This window comes from Culex pipiens, chromosome 2 (assembly GCF_016801865.2).
Source record: "Culex pipiens pallens isolate TS chromosome 2, TS_CPP_V2, whole genome shotgun sequence".
NCBI lineage: Eukaryota > Metazoa > Arthropoda > Insecta > Diptera > Culicidae > Culex > Culex pipiens.
The window spans coordinates 186,438,265-186,460,036 of record NC_068938.1 but is presented as its reverse complement, the minus strand read 5'-3'; the positions used below and the strand labels follow the sequence as shown (position 1 = coordinate 186,460,036).

The following is a 21,772-nucleotide window of genomic DNA, read 5'->3' as shown; positions in this document are numbered from 1 at the left end:
TCATTCTTGAACTCGTCGTTCAAGAATGACAGGAAAAGTAAGTAGTTTCACGACGGAATTGCAAAAAACTAGCCTACTTTTCTGTACCAAAAATAACAGAATCGAATAGTAACACTTTTCAAAATAAATGCTGAAAATTTCTACTTTTCAGCACTGAAATGGGTGCTGAAAAGTTAAACTTTTCAGCACTTGTTTTGAAAAGTAACACTTTTCAACATTTTTTTGATTTAAACGATTTATTGACAAAATACATGAAAATTTCACTCAATCGGTGTTTTTTGGAATTGCAAAAAATGTTGTATGGAACTCGTTGCAAAACTAGACTTTTTCAGCACTCTTCGTATTTATCCACCTCGGTGAACCTCGTTGGATAAATGTACGACTCGTGCTGAAAAAGTCCTCTTTTTGCAACTTGTTGCATAAACTACTATTAGGGGAACTATACCCTTTCTCAGCCTATTTCTATTATCGGCCTATCAGCACTTTGACCATGAATTACAGCTTTCAAAAAGTGTTTTTGACTGTTCCATAGTAATAAATAGCTCAAATAAAAGTGAGCAAGCAACTTCCCATTGTTGATGCATCTGAAAATGTTGATTTAATAGCGGTAAACGGCAAAAGTGATGAGAATTGGTCGAACGGCTTAGAGTGATTAAAATGGGTATATTTCCCCTACTACACCGATTGCTGAAAATAAAGAGACATCAATTTCTATTCTATATAAAAGTGGGATAGTGATATGTATTCAAACAAAAAACTCAAGCTTCTTTTTTTAAATAATTTAGCTTTATTTACACCAGTTCGATCCTTCGCTGCTTGTCACATAAATCAGTGACGATACAATTTCTACACTCAAAAGAAGACAAAATCCCGTTCTACATTTTCACTCACTTGCTCTACAGTTTTACTTCTTTTTTTTTCTTCTTTACGTCCTTACATTTGACGCCGTTCGCTAATAAATAACCCTAACGTTAGTATTGCGCAGTATTGTGTTATTAGTGTTGCCGTTTGCTTTATCTATTTGCTTTTCAATTGATTCGCTTTACAAAAATTTGCGGTGATTTTTCGCCTGCAATTTATGAATCGTGTGGGTGAGATTTTTTGTTATCTGTTTACTATGTGTAAATTTGCATCGTTTATTTAAGTATTTGCTCTTCTACTTAGTGCCTCATTAGCTATCGCACTGATTGCTGTTGTTCTTTTTTGTTGTATAAATTCATATAAAATCGCATTTTTTTAATTCTTCTTGATTGAGTGACTTTTAGTTATGGCATTTCCACTATAGCGGGGGGGCTGTGATCGTGTTCGTTTTAGATGTTTAATTTTTTATTATATTTAGTAGTTTTTGTTTTGTTTTATACGAAGCAGTGTCTGTTTCAGTTCACATTGAATAAGTTAATGACTTAGATTCTACTGATTGGATGTAGTTCACTTCCGCTTAAATGTTTTTTATTTTTTTTGTTGCGCTTTTTGATGATGATAAGAAAATTGATTACGATACAGAGATTGATTTTTCAATGTTTTATATTTACATGATGTTTTGTTGGGAATATCTACAATTCTAGTTTTTGCGATTTAAAATTAAACTTCAACTACAACCTATGCACTAAAAAGGAGATTTTTAGATAGAGAGAATTGTTAAAAGTTCTTACTCGTTAATCGTCAGGACATAATTTACAACCCAAAGTGATATAAACGTGTCAACCGCAACTGCTGGCAGGCAGCTATTTTCACAAATCATTTCGTTTGATTACACAATTAAAAGGGGGGGGTGGCTTATCACATTAAACAATATCACAGGTACAATATAATATACATGATTTTTCTCCTGCGGGAATAAATTTCATCTCATTTTGTTTGTTTCAATTTTTGTTTGTCTGCACTCAATTTAAAAACAACAGTATTTAACAAAGCTGCGCTGATTATGATTAATTGGTTTGATGCTTTTGCCAGGATTTGTGTTTGCTGTAAATGTATCGTTAATCATCTGAGCTGGAGGAGGGAGGCAAGGACCGTTTTGAGCGCAAATGATAAACAAATTGTGTGGCGATGGCGGTGGCTGTCATGAACAGAGTAAGAGAGTTGGTCGTCAAAAAACTGCGATCAGACAGACTTTGAACAAGTCATTAGCATTCACAGGGCGGAGAGTTTTGCGTCTCAAGACTAAATATTATTGCTGGAAAAGTTTCATTTCGACAAACTTTTGCTTGAGCAAATGCTGGTAAAGTTTTCCAGACGAAAATTAAATTTCACCCAAAAGAGACACATTCACCTTTTCATTCTGAAATGGATCCAAGGGGGGAAGAAACTATGTTTAAAGCTGGCACGTTTACAGTGCCAAAGTTGGCGTCATAATTTGTGCGAGAGATGTGACTCAAAGTGGAAGATGAAAGCGAAAATTTTCTCCGAAAGCTGGAAAATTTGGTATGCAAAACATGTTGGACAAATGCGACTCTGATACGTGTGTGTGATGTCATCTTAGTCGGAAAGGGAAAAGTTTTCATGCAATTTTAATCTTAGAAAAAAACAAACAGTTAATTTTCTACAAAAGGTAACAATCTTACCTTTTCAAGCTAGATTTATATTGTTACTTGATTGTAAATTCATGCTGCTGTCCAAAAATAAACAAAAATTATTAATTAGAAATCGTTATTTTAGCAGAAATTGTTTAAAATCATCTAGAAATTGTCAAATTCTTAAAAATCCACAGTTTCAAACTATGCAAGATAAAAACTTACACCACTTTTAACGTTGGAAAGTCAAAATTTTGAGTGGTTCTCATTGGTATTCCGTGGCGCGTGTGTTTCACAAGTTAATAGCTGCCCTAACCAACCCCTCCTTCCGCGTGAACCACAGTCTGAATGCTAAAACTAACATTAAATTGTTTTCCTTTCCACTTCCTCCAAAGAGACACGTGGCGAAAGAGGATTCGGCTGGCTTGTCTGTTCGATGTGTAAATTTCTTCTTTCGATATTCGGTGGGATGAGCTCTCAATGCAAGCTTTTTTTTAAAGCGCTTCAATAAATTGATTATTTTTTGTAAAAATCGGGGTAAAAGTGAGTCCTTGATTGTTAATACAATAACTTTTACTTGAGCAAATTTTCGAAAGGATTATTAATTTAAAACCTTAGAAAAATATTTGTTAATTATAAAAACATGTCATACCTTTAAGCTTATAGAAATAGCTATTTTATTGATAACAAACCTCGACATTTATGAAGTTGATATCAGTAAACGCTTCAGTTTCGTTTAGGTATAACATAATTTGTCTTCGAAAGAGTTATTGTACTTGGAATTATTGACCTACAGGGTGACGACTTTCCAGGGTATCAACAAAAATCTAACTTTGTTGGATGACGTTTTAGGGCTTTGGTGTCTTTGGCCGCGGTGTAGAGGAGAAAAATTCATGAAAGTTTGTCTAACATGTCAAATTTCTATCTCTTGGTCTAGTTATACGAGAAACACGAAATTTTTGAAAAAGGTCGAAAAAGCACTTTTTTGGTGATAACTAAAAAAGTTAGCATTAAGCGGCCTACTATGTTCTGCTGAGTTTTTCATGACATAAAATCACACACTTTTTTGTCGAAGTTACCTAAATTTTTAGAGCCTTTATTGAGGAGTTATAACTATTTTTAAGTGATTTCGTGCCTATTTTCAAGTTGATATGTTTTCAAAATGGCGTATTTTGGCGAAAAACCGAACTAACCATCTGAAAGTACACACTGTCAAGTTGTCAACTACATTTCCTGAAAATATCTCCGTGTCTATCGGTGTCTTTGTTCAGATTTCTCAATTTGAATTTGACCGTTTTTAATCAATTTATTTCTAATTTTCACACGGAATCTAATTAAAAACGAGAAAAATCAGATTATGGTGGGAAAATTATATTTGGCCCATACAAAAATTAAAGGCTAGTTCCGAAAATTTTGATTTTGGGTCAATATAACCCATTAGGCCTGAAATTTATAATTCCATATTTTTTCCATTAATCAAAGGCTATAACTTTGCCTATAAATTTAGGTAACATCAAAGTTTTATGTAATAGCGTGGCTCGAATTTATTTATTTGCCCCGAAAAATCTCGCAAAATGTGAGACCGACACAACCTCTAGAAAAATGTTCTATTTAAAAGATAAATAAACATTTCTATGCGGCCAGCCCATCGCCCTTTAAAACTTGCCCGAAAAATCAGCAGGGAAATTTTTTTTTTTGAAAAATCAATTTTTGACTTGCAATCAACTGGAAGCAAATTCATATTTCCATGTTTTGCTTTGATAATTAATTTTAGCAAAATTGAACCAATTAACAATATTTTTAATTTTGTTAATAAAGTGTTCAAACTTCGACAGATGTTTTAATCATTTTTTTAAAAATACTTTTTCCTTTGATTTCGGTAAGTCAAGACACATAAACTTTAAAAAATATTGACATCGGTCTTAAATAAAAATCAATTCCATGTCAAAATTAATACTTTTTATAACAAAAGTAACAATATAAGAGCTTAAATATCAACCGTAATTTACAAAAAATAACTAATTGCAAATGGACTCGACCTTCACCAATATGGACCAAACTTGGAGCGAACGTTCATCTATCGTTAGTTAACAGAAATCTCAAGTTTGGTGCCGATGGGACCATCCCTCTATATTTCCGTATTAACAGTTCAATAGGGCGAATCGGCCTTTGTAAACAAGTAGTCTATCCCCCTCTTACTTGACGTGAACTGTCACTTGAGCAAAAGAGATAGACTGCCCTATTGTTTGAATATTTTCTAAAAAACTTTGTTTCTTCTACTCATTAAAGCGAAAGACTTACTTCGGGTTGCATTGTTTAGAAAATTGTCCAAGGAATTCGATTAGAATAAAATTTTCACTTTGCCACCATCGTTTTCTCTCTGGCATTTTCACATAAAAAATAAGGAAAAACTCAAACTAAATTGACGAGAAACAGATGACGGATTGAATTACTGAACTGAATTAAAATTACAGCGGAAATGTGATGTCTTAGTAGGCCCTGAATATGCTTACATTGGGCTAGCTAGCAACAGATCTATCTATTTCCGTGTGCTTTGTTTCTCAGAATCAAACTTTTCTCAGTAAAGTCGCCTTTTCTCGTCAGGGGTTTATTTTAGTTTGTGGTTTTCATTTAATTTTATGTAAAACTGACCGGAGAACAAGATGAAGATAAAATAAAAAAAAAAATGAGAGTCAAACCCATTTTAAAACCAAAAGTGTAAAAATAATGTTGAAGGGCAGGATGAAAGTTTTTGTTTACCCAAGATTCCTACAATTGGTAACAATTATGCCCTCTGATTAGGCAAATTGAGAAGCGTTTTAGAAATAGACTTCAAAATTATGATAAATATTCTTTATAAATTGAGTAGTCGTCACTAGAAGTAGCGAAGAATTCATGCTCATGTGGTTGGTTCAATTTATGTACTCTTTAGCAACACCAAATCAAAACATTCGAGCAAAATGGTATTTTTTTACGTAATTGCGTTCTTAAAAATGATCATACATATGTGAAATTTTAATGGAATGGAATTATTAGTTTAAGTTATTTCGAAAATATACATCGGATTTGATGTTTGAACAATTTTTGTAAATAGTGGTCCACTTTCTGCAATAATAATAATCATGGTTGAAAGACAATCTTTTTTAGTGCATAACTATTGCCTGAAAAAGCCTCTCTGAGTATCCTTTTATCTTGTTAGGTAGGAGGGTGGTGGTTCAAAATACAAAATGTTGTTATTGAAATTATCCTTTCAGTTAAACTTTTTTTTTATTTGTCAATCTTACTTTCATGCTAATTTTGGATAGAAAATATAAAATGAACAATTGAAAAAAATATTTTCGAATGATATGCGAGTATGAGATTTTTATAACGAAAAAACTATTCAAACAAATTTAAATGGCAATGGTTTAAATGGATTAGGTTTCAAATAATAAAAAAAAAAACAAAAATTTTACTTACAAGTTACCTACTACATGGATAGCTCAACAAATTCGTTAACTCCTGGTTGTCGAATTTGTTAACATCCGAAATCGTCTGCTTTTTTTCAATTAAGCTGTTTTTTTTATTTAAACACTCGGAAAAATAATAATCAATAATCACGAATTCGACAACATTCAGTTACCGGATTTGCTAACAGGATTCCTATCCGTGTAAGCAATCTAAATTATTGAAAACTATAGTCTTCCTTAGAGAACTATCATATAAATCTGCTAGATACAAAATGATTGCATCCACGAAATGCTTTACAAACGAGTTCCAGACAACTTTAAAGCCAAAAAGTGTATCTTCTACTTATAAACTCGCTTCCACTATTTGCATTTACTCTACTGTTCATGATTCGACTCCAAAAATCTTTACAAAAAATCACTCATCGCAGGAACTTTTCCTCCTCCCCACAATTTATTTTCTCCCCACCTTAATCGCTCACCTCACTTGACCTGCATCGGTTCCTCGTACAGAAACGACCCACCCTCGTCGCTGCACGAGCAGCAGGTGTCATCCTCGTAGTCGTCCGTTCCGAGGCCACCTCGAAGCCCCGGTCCATTCCCACTCAACGTTCCGTCCTCGCCGTCCTCACAGCTGTAGCTACTAATATTAAGCATTTTATCATTTTCAGTCTCTTCACGCTCGCTGATCGGCTCCTGATGCTGCTGCTTCTGATGATGATGATGATGATGTCCGTTTTGATGATTATGATTCTGATGATGATGATAGTTTCCGTTGACGGCGTTCTCCCTATTTACATGCTGCATTTGGCGGGCAAATTTGGATCGCTGGGAAAAGCCACCACTTCCACTGCTGCTGCTGCCGCCGGTGCCACCGCTCCGGCCGGAACCGTCCGAGGAGCAGGTTCCACCGTTGAAGCTGGCCCCACTTTCCAACTGGTGCTGGTGATGGTGATTAGAGAGGTGATGTGGGTCACCGGGACCTCCGTGATGGGAGCCGTTGGAGCTGCTGCCATTAGTGATGACGCCGGAGGATGGCATCTTCTGCAGTCCGCCGCCGGATGGAAGAGGAGGAGCAGGTCCCGGGGACAGGGCGTCACAGCTGCCGCATAATCTGTGTCAACGGGAGAGCGAATGTGATTGAGAAATAATGGCGGATTAGTGATTTAATGACGAGATGGGACACGGGTTAAATTCGCGTTGCGAAAAGCCAGCGAGCGCTCTGATAGTCATTACCGGTGGTGCAATGGGAAATTTAAATTATGGAATTTGACAAGTGACCTAGAAATTTGGCCGTCAAATCACAAGAAAAGTTGGGTCCTCTCTTCGATTTGTGTGTTTGGGATAATTTTGGTCATTGATAAAGAATCAGAGGTCCATTTTTCAATTTTGCAGTCCTCTAATTTTGCTTTGGAAAAAAGCCACTTTTTCATTGATTTTAAGCCCGAAACAGTCAAAAAATAGAATTTTGGTGAGGTTAAATTGCAAATATTTTTTTTTTTTTTTTCAAAACTTGGCAAACATGGGCACTAATTTTAAAAAAATGAAAAACTACGACTATTTTCAATAAAGTTACCTAAAAATGGCTGTAACATGAAAACGGTGCACTTTATTAAAATTTCACTAGAGTATTTTTTGATTGAAAATTTGATTTTACATCGAAAAATGAAATTGAAAAATTTTTGCGACCTGAATTTCGATTTTTTTAAAAATCGGTATTGATCCAAAATTCATAACTCGGTCGAAGATTTTTTACACATTCCGGAAATTACTGAAAAATTGGCATTTTATGTCCATATCAGAAAATTAAAAAAAAAGTAGTGTTTTTCTTGCAAATTAAGTTTTAGTGACAAAAAGTGAAATTAAAAATCATCAAAAGAATTTTTACCGAGTATCATTTTATTTTTCTGTGTAGTCCTTATCCATACATTTGCCGAAGGCACCAAACCGATCAAATTTTTTTTCAAAAGGTACAGATTTTTGAATTTTCACATATTAGCAATTCTCTACCAAAACCGGAAATGGATTTGATTTGTATTTTTTTATTTGGCTCAAACTTTGTGGGGGCCTTTCCTATGACCAAATAAGCTATTTTGCGTCATTGGTTCACCCATACAAGTCTCCATACAATTTTGGCTGCTGTCCATACAAAAATGGTATGTAAATATTCAAACAGCTGTAACTTTTGAGTGAATTTTCTGATCAATTTGGTGTCTTCAGCAAAGTTGTAGGTATTGTTGAGGACCTTTGAGAAAAAAATAGGTACACGGGAAAAAAAATTGCAGATTTTTTCATCAACTTTTTTTTCACTAAAACTCAATTTCCCAAAATACGTAATTTTTGATTTTCAAGATTTTTTGATATGTTTTAGGGGACAAAAATCCGCAACTTTTGAGCCATAAAGAAACATGGTTTAAAAATCTGCCGCCAAGTTATGATTTTTTGAAAAAATAGTGATTTTTGGAAAAAAAATCGAAGTTCTATGCAAAAACAAGTTTGACATTATTTTTTAATGAAAAATTGAATTTGCAATCGAAAAGTACTTTACAGATTTTTTGATAAAGGGCTCCGTTTTCAAGATATAGCCACCGAAAGTTTGATTTTAGCGACATATTTGCAGTTTTTTAATTTTGACCATTTCTAAAAATATTTTTTTTGAAAAGTTCAGAAAATTTGCTATAAAATTGTCTAAGAGACATTGAAGATTGGACCTCTGGTTGCTGAAATACAGCGGCTAAAAGAAAAAGAAACACGAAAATTGAAGTTTTCTAAGTCTCACCCAATCAGCCCACCATTTTCTAATGACGATATCTTAGCAATTAATGGTCCGATTTTCAATGTTAATCCATGAAACATTCGTGAAATTTTCCGATCTTTTTGAAAAAAATAATTTTGAAAAATTTTAAATCAAGACTAGCATTTTAAATGGGCGTAATATTCAATATTTGGCCCTTTTAAAATGTTAGTCTTGATTTAAAATTTTTCAAAATATAACATTTTTGTATGGACAGCTGCCAAATTTGTATGGAAAATTATATGGACAAACTAATGATGCAGAATGGCTTCTTTGGGCATACCGAAGGCACCAAAAAAGTTTCAGCCGGATTAAAAAATACAAAAAATAAAATTAAGAAAAAAAGACCGATTTTGTTGAGAACTGCTCTTCCGAACTTCACCGCATAGGAGGCGCTGAAATCTAACTTTTTACAAGAGGGTTATAGAGCTTTGGCTTTTTCGACAACGTTGTGTAATTTATCATTCTGAAAAACTTTGTAGAACATTGAAAAGTTCCCAAAAATAATGGTAAAAAGTTACAGCACTTTAGAAATAATATCTCTGATAAAATCGTTTTGTGGTACTAAAACATCTCAAAACGTATTTATTTATTATTCCAATGATGATAGTTGGTCAAAATGGTTATTGAAGAAGTTTCTGTCAAATTTCAAAAAGTTATGGTAAAATACACAAATTATGGTAAATAGAGCAAGCAAGTAATTATCACAAACTTTATTATTATTTTCAATGTGGTTAGAATTGCTAATCATAAAAAAACTAACTTAATCCACCTATGTGGTTGATGCCTTCCTCACTTTTTCTAACAATCCAGAAAAAAACAAACAGATCCAGAAAAATAAGTACACAGATATAACTTAAGTGGTCATAACTCGAGACAGGGTTGCCAGATCTTCAATGTTGTGGACTCGTTAGAAAGGTCTTTCAATTACCTAACCAACGATAGGTCGGGTGATGGGTCCGGACATCGTTTGCATAAATTTAATTGAGATCCGGCTTCACAAAAGTACATAAATATTACTTAAGTGGTCATAACTCGAGACAGGATTGCCAGATCTTCAATGTTGTGAACTCATTGGAAAGGTCTCTCGATTACCTAACCAACGATGGGTCGGATGATGGATCCGGACATCGTTTACATGCATATAAATGAGATCCGGATATATGTGAAAACACATTTTTATACATAACTTTTGAACTAGTTATCGAAACTTCAAACAATTCAATAGCGATGTATGGGACCCTATACCAAGTCGATTGCAACTGGTTTGGTCAAAATCGGTTCAGCCAGTGCTGAGAAAACTCAGTGAGAATTTTCACACACATACATACTAGGGTGTTTCATCCAAAACCAAAAGTTCTCAGAATCAGGCAAACCGAGGTTCCCCTAGTAGAGGATACCCATAGGGACTCTCATGCCAAATATCAGCCCATTTGGTTGAGAATTGGCCTGTCCCCAGCGGTTTAAAGTTTACATGGAAATTACTATGGGATTTTTGTGCTTTTCGTTCAATCGTTCCTACAGGTCTGGGGACAACATGGATTCACTCGGAATAAAGACAGGTGTGTAGGGGATGGTCCAATGAACACATTCCAGAAGGAATTAGGCTTGTCCATTCTGTCCCCAAGGTGCGCATTGGATCGACGTCCGGTGTCTCCAAAACCAACGATTCATCCTTCAAAAGCATCACATTTCCTTAGTATGCTATGACGGCTAGGTGAAAACCACGACGCCCCATATGAGACGGTGAACACGTGGAGAGGCATCGATTGCATTATTAACACAAAATCATCATTTTACGTTATTTAGAATAGTTGAAATTCTTCCAGGAACATCAATAATTATAATTTTAGTACTTTAAAGAATGTTTCTGATCCAAAACTCGAGTAGATGCTCTGTCACGTGTTCACCGTCTGACATGGGGCGTCGTAATTTTCTCCTAGCCGTCATAGCATACTAAGGACAATGCGTACATTTGAAGGGTGAATCGATGATTCTGGAGACACCGGACGTCGATCCAATGCGCACCTTGGGGACAGATTGGACAAGCCTAATTCCTTCTGGAATGTGTTCATTGGACCATCCCCTACTCACCTGTCTTTATTCCGAGTGAATCCATGTTGTCCCTAGACCTGTAGGAACGATTGAACGAAAAGCACAAAAATCCCATAGTAATTTCCATGTAAACTTTAAACCGCTGGGGACAGGCCAATTCTCAACCAAATGGGCTGATATTTGGCATGAGAGTCCCTATGGGTATCCTCTACTAGGGGAACCTCGGTTTGCCTGATTCTGAGAACTTTTGGTTTTGGATGAAACACCCTAATACATACACACACACATACACACACACACATACATTTGTTCACTTTTCGATTGTGAGCCGATATGTATACATGAAGGTGGTTCTTCGAGCTTTTAATAAAAAGTTCATTTTTAGAGCAGGATTATAGCCTTATCTCAGTGAGGAAGGCAAAATGCCAAGCTAAAGAAAGTTTTCCCCAGATCCAATAATTATTTTCTAACTGTCTCTGAATTCTGGATTTTTCAAATATTTTTTTAAAACTTTGCTGAAGGCATCCAATCTAACTGAAAATTCCTTCTCAAGATTTTTGATTTTCTATTTTTTACATAAAATTAAGGACAACGCCCAAAATTGCATAAAGGATCGTAGGGACAATGCAAAAAATCAACTTTGCCGAAGACATCAAAATTCCCAAATTTATTCACGAGAAGTTATTCGTTTATTGCGTGAAATTTCGATAATTCCCCTTTGTGCACCCTTTCACATGTTGCTCCAGATTTGCAACCTTCCAAAATTACACCTTCCAAATTTACATTAGGGTAGAGTAGTCATCAATGAGACACGGGGAACAATGATAAAATGGCTCTCACAAGTCGTAGTTTCAACCAATCAGGCTCATATTTGGGGGAAAGGTGTGTCTACTGGATACACGTCTGCCATATTAGTGGCTTTGGTTATGGACGCTCCCTTGAAAAGTTATTCATAAATGTTTGATTATGGGGTGTAAAAGTAAATTATGGACAAAAAATACTTTTTCGCTCGTAGGCTGCCATTTACACCAAAACTAATATTTCTTAAAATTTCTTTCGACGTTCCATAGGGATTAAGTTGGGCTACAATGTCCTTTCATAAGATTTGGCCAAAATTTAGAATATACCCAGAATCCAGGGCTGTCTCATTGTTCCCCACTCATTTCAGCCCATGGGTAACAATGAGACACTTTGATTTTTCTTCAATAAACTTTTCAAAATCGATGGAAATCTTTCAAAACATGAATTAAAAGTAATTTTTGGCATATTTATAGAGTTTTAACTTCATTTAACCAAAAATACTAAGTTATTTGGTATTAATATATGGATTTTACAAAATTTCAATACTTTTTAGTGTAACTTTTGTTATTAAAAGTTTCATGTTGGCAAAATTGCTCTAAAATGTTCAAGGCAAGTCACCTGCAATGGAACAATACAAAAACATGATGTTTTGCTAGAAAAATGTTGATTTTCGTAAAGTGTCTCATTGTTCCCCAGCTGTCTCATTGTTCCTGCCAAGTGCGTCTACAATGAGACAGTTGAATAACTCTGGCTGTAGATGTCGGATCGATCTCATATTTTGGTCAATGTTAAAACACATTAAAAGAAAGATAATGCAACTAAAAGCTCATTAAAACATGCTAATGAAAAAATTAGAAAAATCGTTGAAAGTTGAAAACCAAAAGTGTCTCATTGATGACTACCCTACCCTACTTTTTACTGTGTACCGAGTTTGTTAAAAAATCTAAGTGTGTATTTTGTAACACTTACATTTTAACACTTATCTTGACGGCAATTGGTAAATTGATTAAACGCATGGAAGATTCATTTTTTTCTGATGTAATTTTACAATAGAACGCAATCCTGAGCGTTTTCATCCAAGGTTATGATCTTTTGGAAAATTACTTCAGAAAATGTATAAAAGGGTGTTTTATGCAAATTGTTAAAAAATGTTGTATGCAACTCGATTGATATATGACTCATCCTAAAAAATGTCATTTTGCAACTACTATTTTATTGGCTACTATTTTTTGAAAAAGTGCACCGTTTTCAAGATTTTAAGTGGCTAGTTAAAAAGTTTAATTTTATCTAAAAAAATCCCGTATTTCTATTTTTTAAAAAAGTGTCCATGATAGTGCATTCCTAAAAAAATATTTTACAAACAAAAAGTTCGAAAAATTTATAAAAAAAAAATCCTTAGAGACATTATAGATAAATTGACAACTAATGATGAAAAAATCATCATATTTAAAAAAAAAACAAAATTATAAAAAAAATCTAAATTTTGTTATGACATTTTGAGACTCTACATTTGGTACGAATCTTCCCTAAAATTATAGTGTTGCTCTAAAAATGGTTGCAAAAAACTAAAAAAAAATATCTTTTACTGGAAATGAACACAATATCAAACATAAACCAAGATTGATTCACTTCAGATAAAGAAAAAAAAACTCGATAATGAATTGCTTTCCAACAAAAAATCCTCAATATAAATTGATTCTGCCTTCTGCTTACCGTTTCTGATGATGGATATGCAACTCCGACGGCGTCAGGTGTCCCAGCTGGTGCTGCTGCTGTTGCTGCTGGTACTCCAAAAAGTCTTGATGCTTCATCCCCGGACCCCCGCCTCCCCGCCCTGCCGGAGGACAGCACGAGATCGAGTTGGCCGACGAGGAGCCCGGCATCCGGAAGTGGGTCGGCAGCTGGTCACAGCTCTTGACGGGGCTGTTGTAGATGTCATCCTGGAAGTACACCTCCGTGCCTCCGTTGGTGAGGGACGACGCGGACAGCGGGGGCGGCGGCAGTGGCATCTGGTGGCTCTGATGGAGGAACAGGTGGGTTGGAGGTTGCGGAGGGCTGCGCAGTTCGTTGCTACTGCTGCGGGAGGAGCCGCGTCCGAGCAGTGATGGATCTACGTATTGATATGAGTGATGAGCACTTTTTTTTTTGTTGGGGTTGGAAGGGTTTTTGATTTGGTTCGATGTTACGAGAAAGAGATGCGGGGTGAGAAAAACAGTAGAAAACATGGTTAGTTGAGGGAAAAGAAGAAGGAAGCATGGGCATTGGCATCTTCCGGAATCCTCTAGCGATCTCTACTTACTTGTGCCCGCTGGACATGGTTGACGAATCACCACCACCACCTACGCCGTAACGCGAGCCCTGAGAACTGGAGGTGGCATTATTTCCTCCACCACCCATCAGTTCCGACGGGTACACGACGTGGTTCAAATGGTTAAGGTGATTCAGGTGCTGCAGGTGCTGGTCTAAAGCTTGCGGAATTGGCGGTGGATGTTCCGGCGGAGGGGGTAGGAAATCGATCCAGTTAGAGGGAGCTGCAGGCACAAACAAACACGCGAGCACAAACACCAAGAAGACGGAGAAGGGGAGAAAGGGAGGGAATGTTAGTACTGTACATACGATAAAGGGGTTTCAAACGGCGTTAGGGTTGAGGAAGACTCGAACTTACCCGCATTGTATGGCATGGCGAAGGCCTTCGGATGACCCGGTCCGTACGGAACGTCCGACCGGACGCTGGAGGCCGCTGAAGAGTACGTTTCTTGGTATGGCAGCTTGCCGTTTTCGTTCGGTATACCGCTCATGATCATGGTCGTTGCGTACGGTGAAGGGTTATCCGGAGACTTGCGACAATTGTAGAACGAGGTTATACTCCGAGGATCAACCTCGGCGTAATCCGTCCCAACATCGGTATAATTCGAAGGATTCTGCGATCCCTCCAGCAGTTTCATCTCACTCAGCCCAGAATCCTTATCCGTATCCGTCGACCTCCAACCTCGATCAATCCACAAGCAGTCCTTCCTACTAATATTCATATTCATGTTCATGTTCATGTTGGAGATCTCACTGCTCGTAATAACAGGAACCGTCGCGATCGCCTTGCTCATGTTCTGCCGCTTCTTAAAGAACACAACCACCCCAACAACGGTAAACGTCAAAATGATCAGCAGCGCCAGCACCACAAAGATCATGAACCAAGTTTCGTGCATAAAGTTGTGATGGCGATAGCCTCCGATGTCACTCAGCGAGTTGTGAGCCCGGGGAGGAGCGATCACGTGCGCCGGGTCCATGATCAGGTAGGACGCCTTGGAGTAGGGACCCGCGCCGATGCGATTGTACGCCACGATCTGGGCCCGGTAGGTGGCGCCCGTGGTGAGGTTGTTCAGCATGACGGAGGTCGTGGTGGCGTTCAGCGTCATTGAGGCGAGGATTTTGGACGAGTTGCCGGATTTCACCTGGGGATAAGAAATAGGGATTTTCAGTTGAAATATTTTTATGATATTTTTAATATTATTTTCGTTTGTAAAGCTGCTCATTAGGGTGACAATAAAAAACTGACATTGAGGAAACCCTCTGGGTCGATTTCTTTGGCTAAAATACGTATCTGTACCAATTTTGAGCCAAATCAATCACTGTTGAGCGTTGCAGTTTGTATGGGATTTTGCAGCTGATGGTACAGGTCTCGCCCAAATTTGTTCAAGAGTGAGATTTTTGTAGGGTATTCAACTGCCTACAACTTTGTCCAAGGCGGTTTTTGATGATTTATTTTTGGTAAAACAGTATTTTCTTACTTCTTTCATGATTCGTGTATACTTTCAAATATGTTCTTTTATCCGCATCGCTTAAAACTCATCAGGATAAACTCGGATCATTTTGCGCTCTTCAACAAAGTTGCAGGAATTTTAAATCCTATACAAAAATACTTTTTTGTCCCCTAGTGAAGACACTCAACATATATCTTGCCGGATTTTGAAATCATGCTTAAAAAAATAAAATGACACAAATCTTATACAGGCCATAAATTTACTACAGTCCAGACTCGATTATCCGAAGGCCTTGGCAAAGTTTCATTTCGGATAATCGAGACTTCGGAAAATAGAATCAAGACAATTTTTTTTGATCTCATATTTTCGATTGTCTATCTTAAGTGTGATCTCTGAACTACGCTTAAGGGATTTAGAATTTTTAAATCCAAGATGGCGGCCAAAATGGCGGTGATGAAATATTAAAAAAATACATTTCCTAATTTAATAGGCAGTCAACTATTCAAATTTGACTAAAATTGGGTCACAGAATTCGGATTTGATGTTAAAAATAAAAAAAAATAAAAAATAAACTTTTTTTTCGTATTTCGATTATCGATTATAACCTCCGGATAATCGAACTTCGGATAATCGAGTCTGGACTGTACATTATTTTTACAATTATCTGAAATATTTTTTTTTTTAATTTGACCTTCATCATGCAAACGGAGCTTGGGGATTTTTAATCCCAATTATGAGCAGATTTAGCTCACGCAATGAAAAAAAAATCATTTCTAGGTAAGTATTTTAACAAATATCAGTAAGTTTAATTTGTAGCTGGTCAAAAATATAGATTTTAATACCATCAAAAGATGTTTAAAAATATTAAAATATGAGAACATTTCATCACTTAGAAATATGACCGATTACATTGGTCTTCAAAAATCTAAACTTTGGACTTCTTTTCTAAGTTAAAAATAGTTGGCAACAAATCAGACTTTGAAATATAACATTTTTTTATTTCAAAATCGTTGAAAATATGTTCAAAGCGTTAAAGATAAATTGAGTTTGTTTTAGTAAATTTAAAAATAAAAAAAAAATAAAAAAAGGATTTATTTCTTAAGAAAATTTATGCAACAGATCAGGAAAAAACTATTTCATGAATTCAAAGATGTTTTAAAATATTTGGCTAGAAGCAAAAATGCAACGATGTTTGAAAAATCACACAGTTCACAAAGATTTTGTCAAAATGAGTGTTCTTTGTAGAACTGATCCTGTGAATCCGAATCTAGATTTCCTCCAAATGATCGAAATTTTGAGCTTAGGCCAACGCATTTTTTTTTCAAGGTTTTGTTTCCCCATCTTATTACTAAAAAAGTGAAATTTTCTTGAAAGAACTTGTGAAATTGATTGTAAACTATTTAGAACACATTATATAGCGTTTGTTCATGCATTTTTAATCTCTTTAAATAATTTTTAATTTTGGGACCACATTTTGGAAAAAGACGTGAAACATAAGACATTTTTTTTAATAAACTCATATTTTTTTTTCAAGATTTGCATAAGCATAACTGTAATTAAGCACGGACTCAAGCCTTGGAATTTGATTTTTTTTCTAGGGACAAAAACAAGTCTTAGTTTTAATTCAAACATTCACATTTACGAAATATGTAGCGTAATATTTGATAGCCTATTACTTTACAGTTTACAAGCAAACAATCCAATAGTAATTTTCGAAATCTTCCAGAAAAAAATTGATAATCGAATCATAAAATTTTATTTTTCGATTTCTTATTATTGATTGTTGGGCTTGAGTATGACCCTTAAACTACTCTAAAGTGATTTAGTATTTTTAAATCCAAAATGGCGATGATGAAATGTTGAAAAAAAAAAACATTTTTAAATTTTATAGGCAAGGCGTCATCCATAAAGTATGTCACGCTCTAGGGGGGGAGGGGGGGTCTGAGCAAGTGTGACATTGCATGTAATAAGTATAGGAAAAGCGTGACAAAGGGGGGGAGGGGGGGGGGTAAATTTTGGCTGATTTTAGCGTGACGTACTTTATGGATGAAGCCCAATCAACCATTAAAATACGACTAAAGTGGGGTCGCATAACTCGAATTTGATGTTTAAAGTAAGAAAATGAAAAAGACGAAAAAAATGGTTGGTGATTCGATTATCCAGAGTTTCATGCAAACCATCGGCTTCGATATTTATAAAAAGCTGTAAAAACTTTTTTTCTTTCAGTTTTTAAAACAAAATGAATCGTTTTCAAAATATAGCCATTTGAAGGTTATTTTATATAGATTTTAAAAAAATTGTCCGTGCGTGTCCATATTTTGAATCATTTTTTTTCAAATTTGAGAAAATTCTGAACAATTTTTAATGTCAATAGATGAACTGATCAACTGATGAAAAAATCAGTGTTTTGCTGCTCTGGATGAATTTATTTTGAAATAATGAAGTTTTTTGTTCAAAAAGAACTACTTTTACTAGTGAAATTGCGAGAGAATGTCCAAATGAAGGCTCTCGAAATAGTAGGGTCGACAGAATAGCTGCATTTGGCATGCTATTGACAAATCATCATAAAAGTGTTCCGAATTTGTGGGTGTTTCGAATATGTGGGATGAAAAAAAATATCCACAAGTTGAATTATGTTCCTTTGGGCACCCTAAGCCTCTGAACGAAATATTTTTTATTAATTTCTTCAGAAAACCCGTGTTTTCACGGCGTGTTTTTTAGAACAAACTTTTTAGGAAAAAATAGTCATCGTCTTATAGGAAATTTTTTGAGCTTTCCAATGCTTCTAAGAACAAAATGTCTCATCGAGAAATTTCTGAGATATCTTTATTTTAAGTTTTTTGTTTTAAATTCCTTCATCATTTATTGGAAACTTTTTAATAACAGTTCAGGAAACAAGTCAAATGATGTGTTTTAGTTGTCATTGACTCATCAAAATGTGCAAAATAAGACAAGAAACAAATTTGTAGAAGGTCGCTAACCGCTAAACATTTTCAAATTTATATTTCAACTAGGTTTATGAATTTACGGGATTTATTCAGTAATTAAAATCATAAATCCGTATTCATATTTAAAAAAATACTAAAATTAATAGATTATTACAATTTTTTGTATACATATAATACGTTTCTGCTCTGATTTAGCTGATTCAACCAACATTTTTGCAGGTGTGAGATTGGTAAGGGTGTTTATTGAATAAATATGATATTTGCTTAAATAAAATTGAACCAGAAACATAGATACAATACATGATTTAAAATCAAAAATATTTTACAAATTACTGTCGCAAGCTTCAAAAATGATATTTTCATAAGTACGAAGTAAAAATAAAATTTTATAAAATATTTTACCGTTGAAAATGCATTTAAAAGTAGCAATAAAATTCGTGTGTTTCAACTGAGAATGTTGAAAAAACATTTAAAAACATTGTTTTGGTTTAAACAAAAATAAAATATTAATTCATCAAAAAATCAAACAGAAGCCTCCATTACAAGCTATTTGAACAAAACTCAAGGTACTTGTTAAACGTTTAAACAAAAAAGATAAAACTTCTTTAGTATTGGTGATTTATTGATCATTTCATACAAAAATCTAATAAAAAATCTTTCATACGATGAACAGTATTTCACCTGAAACTCTCCAGAATAACTTGAGGTTCAATTTTGAGTAAATAACCTGTTTTGGAATCCATGCAAATGGTTAATGTTTGGTTAAGGAAATACCATATATTTATTCATAAATATCTAGCAATACCCTTAGCAATCTCAAACCTGCAAAAAAATCGGTTGTATCAGCTAAATTGAAGCTAAATCAGACGGCTAATACTTGCACCGAAAAATTTTGTAATAATCTATTGATTTTTGTAAATAAATATTTGAACACGGTTTTATGATTTAAATTTCTGAATAAATCCCACATATTCAAAAACTCGGCTAAAACATATTTTTTGAAATAGTTAGTGATTTGCAACCTTTTACAAAACTGTTTCTTGTCTTATTTTGCTCATTTTGATGAGTTAATGACACATAAAACACATTATTTGACAAGGTTCCTGAGCTGTTATTAAGTTTCCAATAAATGATGAAGGAATTTAAAACAAAAAAAACTTAAAATAAAGATATCTCAAAAGTTTCTCGATGAAACATTTCGCTATAAGAAGCATCGGAAAGCTGAGAAAATTTTCTGTAAGATACATTTGACGGTAGCGATGACTATTTTTTTTTTGCCTAATGTTGCCCAGAAAACACGCCGTGTAATCCAAATATGGAAAAATGATCCTGATAATCCTGAAATGTAACTAGATGTAAATATGAAAAGGTAATTTATTTTTAGTTAAAAACCTCGAGTTTCAATGGATTAACCTCAAAAGATTCTGCTCAAAATTGGAACAGAGATTAAAATGGTCAAAAATAGTTTTTTTTTTCCGTTGGTGAGTAGTGGTTTCCAACTAAATTGCAAATAAAGTGCGTTAAATCCTATTCGAATGGTCATTTGATTGTAGAAACGTGAAATCGAAAGTATTTTCTTATTTTGTGGTTTTCATATTCTACTAGAAAATTAAGCGTTCACTAAAACTTTAAACGCAATCTCACCTGAATCTTATACCCCAACAGCACTCCATTCTGATGCTCCACCGGTGGCGCAGTCCATTTAACCCAGCCCGCCGTCAAGTTCAGCATCCCCGTCTGAATGTTCACCGGCGCCGCCGTCGGTGCGTCCTCCAGCGTCTGGACGATCTTCGCGTTGCTCGGCTGTCCCTCGACGTTCTTAAAGTACGGCGTCAGGAAGAACTCGTACCGGGTGTACTTGGCCAAATTGGTGATGTCGTGCGTTTCCGCCGCATTGTTCGGAATCGTCAACATGCTGTACTTTTGCGAGTTGGACCCGAGGTCGCGGTACCGCACGTACAGTCCCTCGATGTACTCCTCGGTGCTGGAGATGTGCAGCTGCCACTCGAGACGGACCGACGTCGAGCTGACGGCCACCGCGTCCACCAGCTCCAAAATCTGGGCGGAAATTGGAAAATTTTCGGTAGATTAATTAAATGGAACGTGTACCTACTCTCTGCGTTTTGATTTGTTTTTGAATTAAGGTTTGGATGGGGGTGCTTTGTGGGGAACCACGTTCGAGACTAGAATTAACCCTTAGTGGTCAACGTTGACTTTTTTTGTCAAAATAATAAGTTTAAATTACTTTTAAATACAAAAACTGTACTAAAAAATTATGATAAAAAAATGAATAAAAAATGCAAGCAGTCGAGGGTTAAAACCATTAAATTTGATGGGGAAAATTGATAATTTATCACTGATTTAGTATCGTGCGTCGGAAGTGGTGTGCTCATCACGGAACGGTGAGTTTTCTAGCTTAGTGAATTTATAATTTCCACACTCACTCACCGTGGCTGAGGCTGCTCACGCCGTCATCGGTAGCGATATGATTTTATCACTACTAAATTAATTGAAATTTATTTATTTGAATTTGATTTTGTGGCCTAATAAAAGTGGTGGCTGTGCTACGGTGGCTGCTCGCGCCAGCAATTTATTGATTGAATTTGTTATCGGATGAACAGCGGATTTATGGTGATGAAGAGGTGGCCACTCTCTTTTCCCCATATTTAGGGGGGGTGGAATTTAATTTAGTGCTTTTGCGGGGAGGGACGCGTCCCCCTTCAAATCATAAAGCAGGAAGTGGGGCATTGTTGATTTAGAATTCGCACACGATGAATATTCATGGCAATTTGAATGTTAGTTGATTGGTGCAGCAGCAGCATCAGTGCAAATTGAATCGTTTTCCGAGGATCCGAGGGCCGGAATCGGTGCAATTTGAATAGTTAATAGAATTGGCGATGGGATTTGTTTGTGTTTTCTGATGTTTAATTTTATGCACCCGATTCCGATCAAAAGTGGTTAAAGGAAAATCAAGGTATCATATTTAAAATAATTAAAAATAATTTCCAATTGAAATCAAAACAAATTTTGCTGAAAATATAAGGTTTGATCATAACCGAATCAAGACATTCAAAAGATCTTTCCTATGACAAAAAGCCATATTGGATCATAAATTAAAATAATAAAAAATGGCCAATGCAAATGTTATTTCAAGTTTTGGCAATTTCTCAACAAAAATAAAGGGGCAAGCAAATTATTGCTAAACATTAAAGTGTTCATCGAAAAAATCTGTTTTATCGATTGCAATATAATTATTCATGGATTTCAAAGAAATGAGACTTTTTTCATTTATAAAGTAATAATTTTGGGCAAACAGTACGAAAAAAGATGTGAAATTAAGGAAACATATTATTTTTCCTAAATTCATTGACATTTAGCAATTTTCTGACAGTATCATACACAAAAAAAAGTTGAATTTTGGAATGTTGAAAATTTGGTAGGTTGAATATTACCTCTT

At 35.2% G+C, this 21,772-nt stretch overlaps 1 protein-coding gene across 3 annotated transcripts in view; it reads right to left on the bottom strand.

The window, feature by feature from the left end:
• Positions 1-1,364: 1,364 nt before the first annotated feature.
• Positions 1,365-21,772, bottom strand: part of LOC120419314 (roundabout homolog 2-like) — a 459,035-nt gene continuing 438,627 nt past the window's right edge. Inside the window, exons 11-15 of one of the 3 annotated variants that reach the window (XM_052708075.1) lie at positions 19,960-20,373; positions 14,275-15,058; positions 13,909-14,140; positions 13,323-13,745; positions 1,365-7,073 (exon numbers count right to left, since the gene is read on the bottom strand). In XM_052708075.1, the coding sequence (XP_052564035.1) occupies positions 6,443-7,073; positions 13,323-13,745; positions 13,909-14,140; positions 14,275-15,058; positions 19,960-20,373 (2,484 nt within the window). In that variant the 3' untranslated portion in view covers positions 1,365-6,442. Of the gene's footprint in view, positions 7,074-13,322; positions 13,746-13,908; positions 14,141-14,274; positions 15,059-19,959; positions 20,374-21,772 lie in introns of those variants that run through there. The other 2 variants (XM_052708076.1, XM_052708077.1) reach the window with 2 other exon arrangements.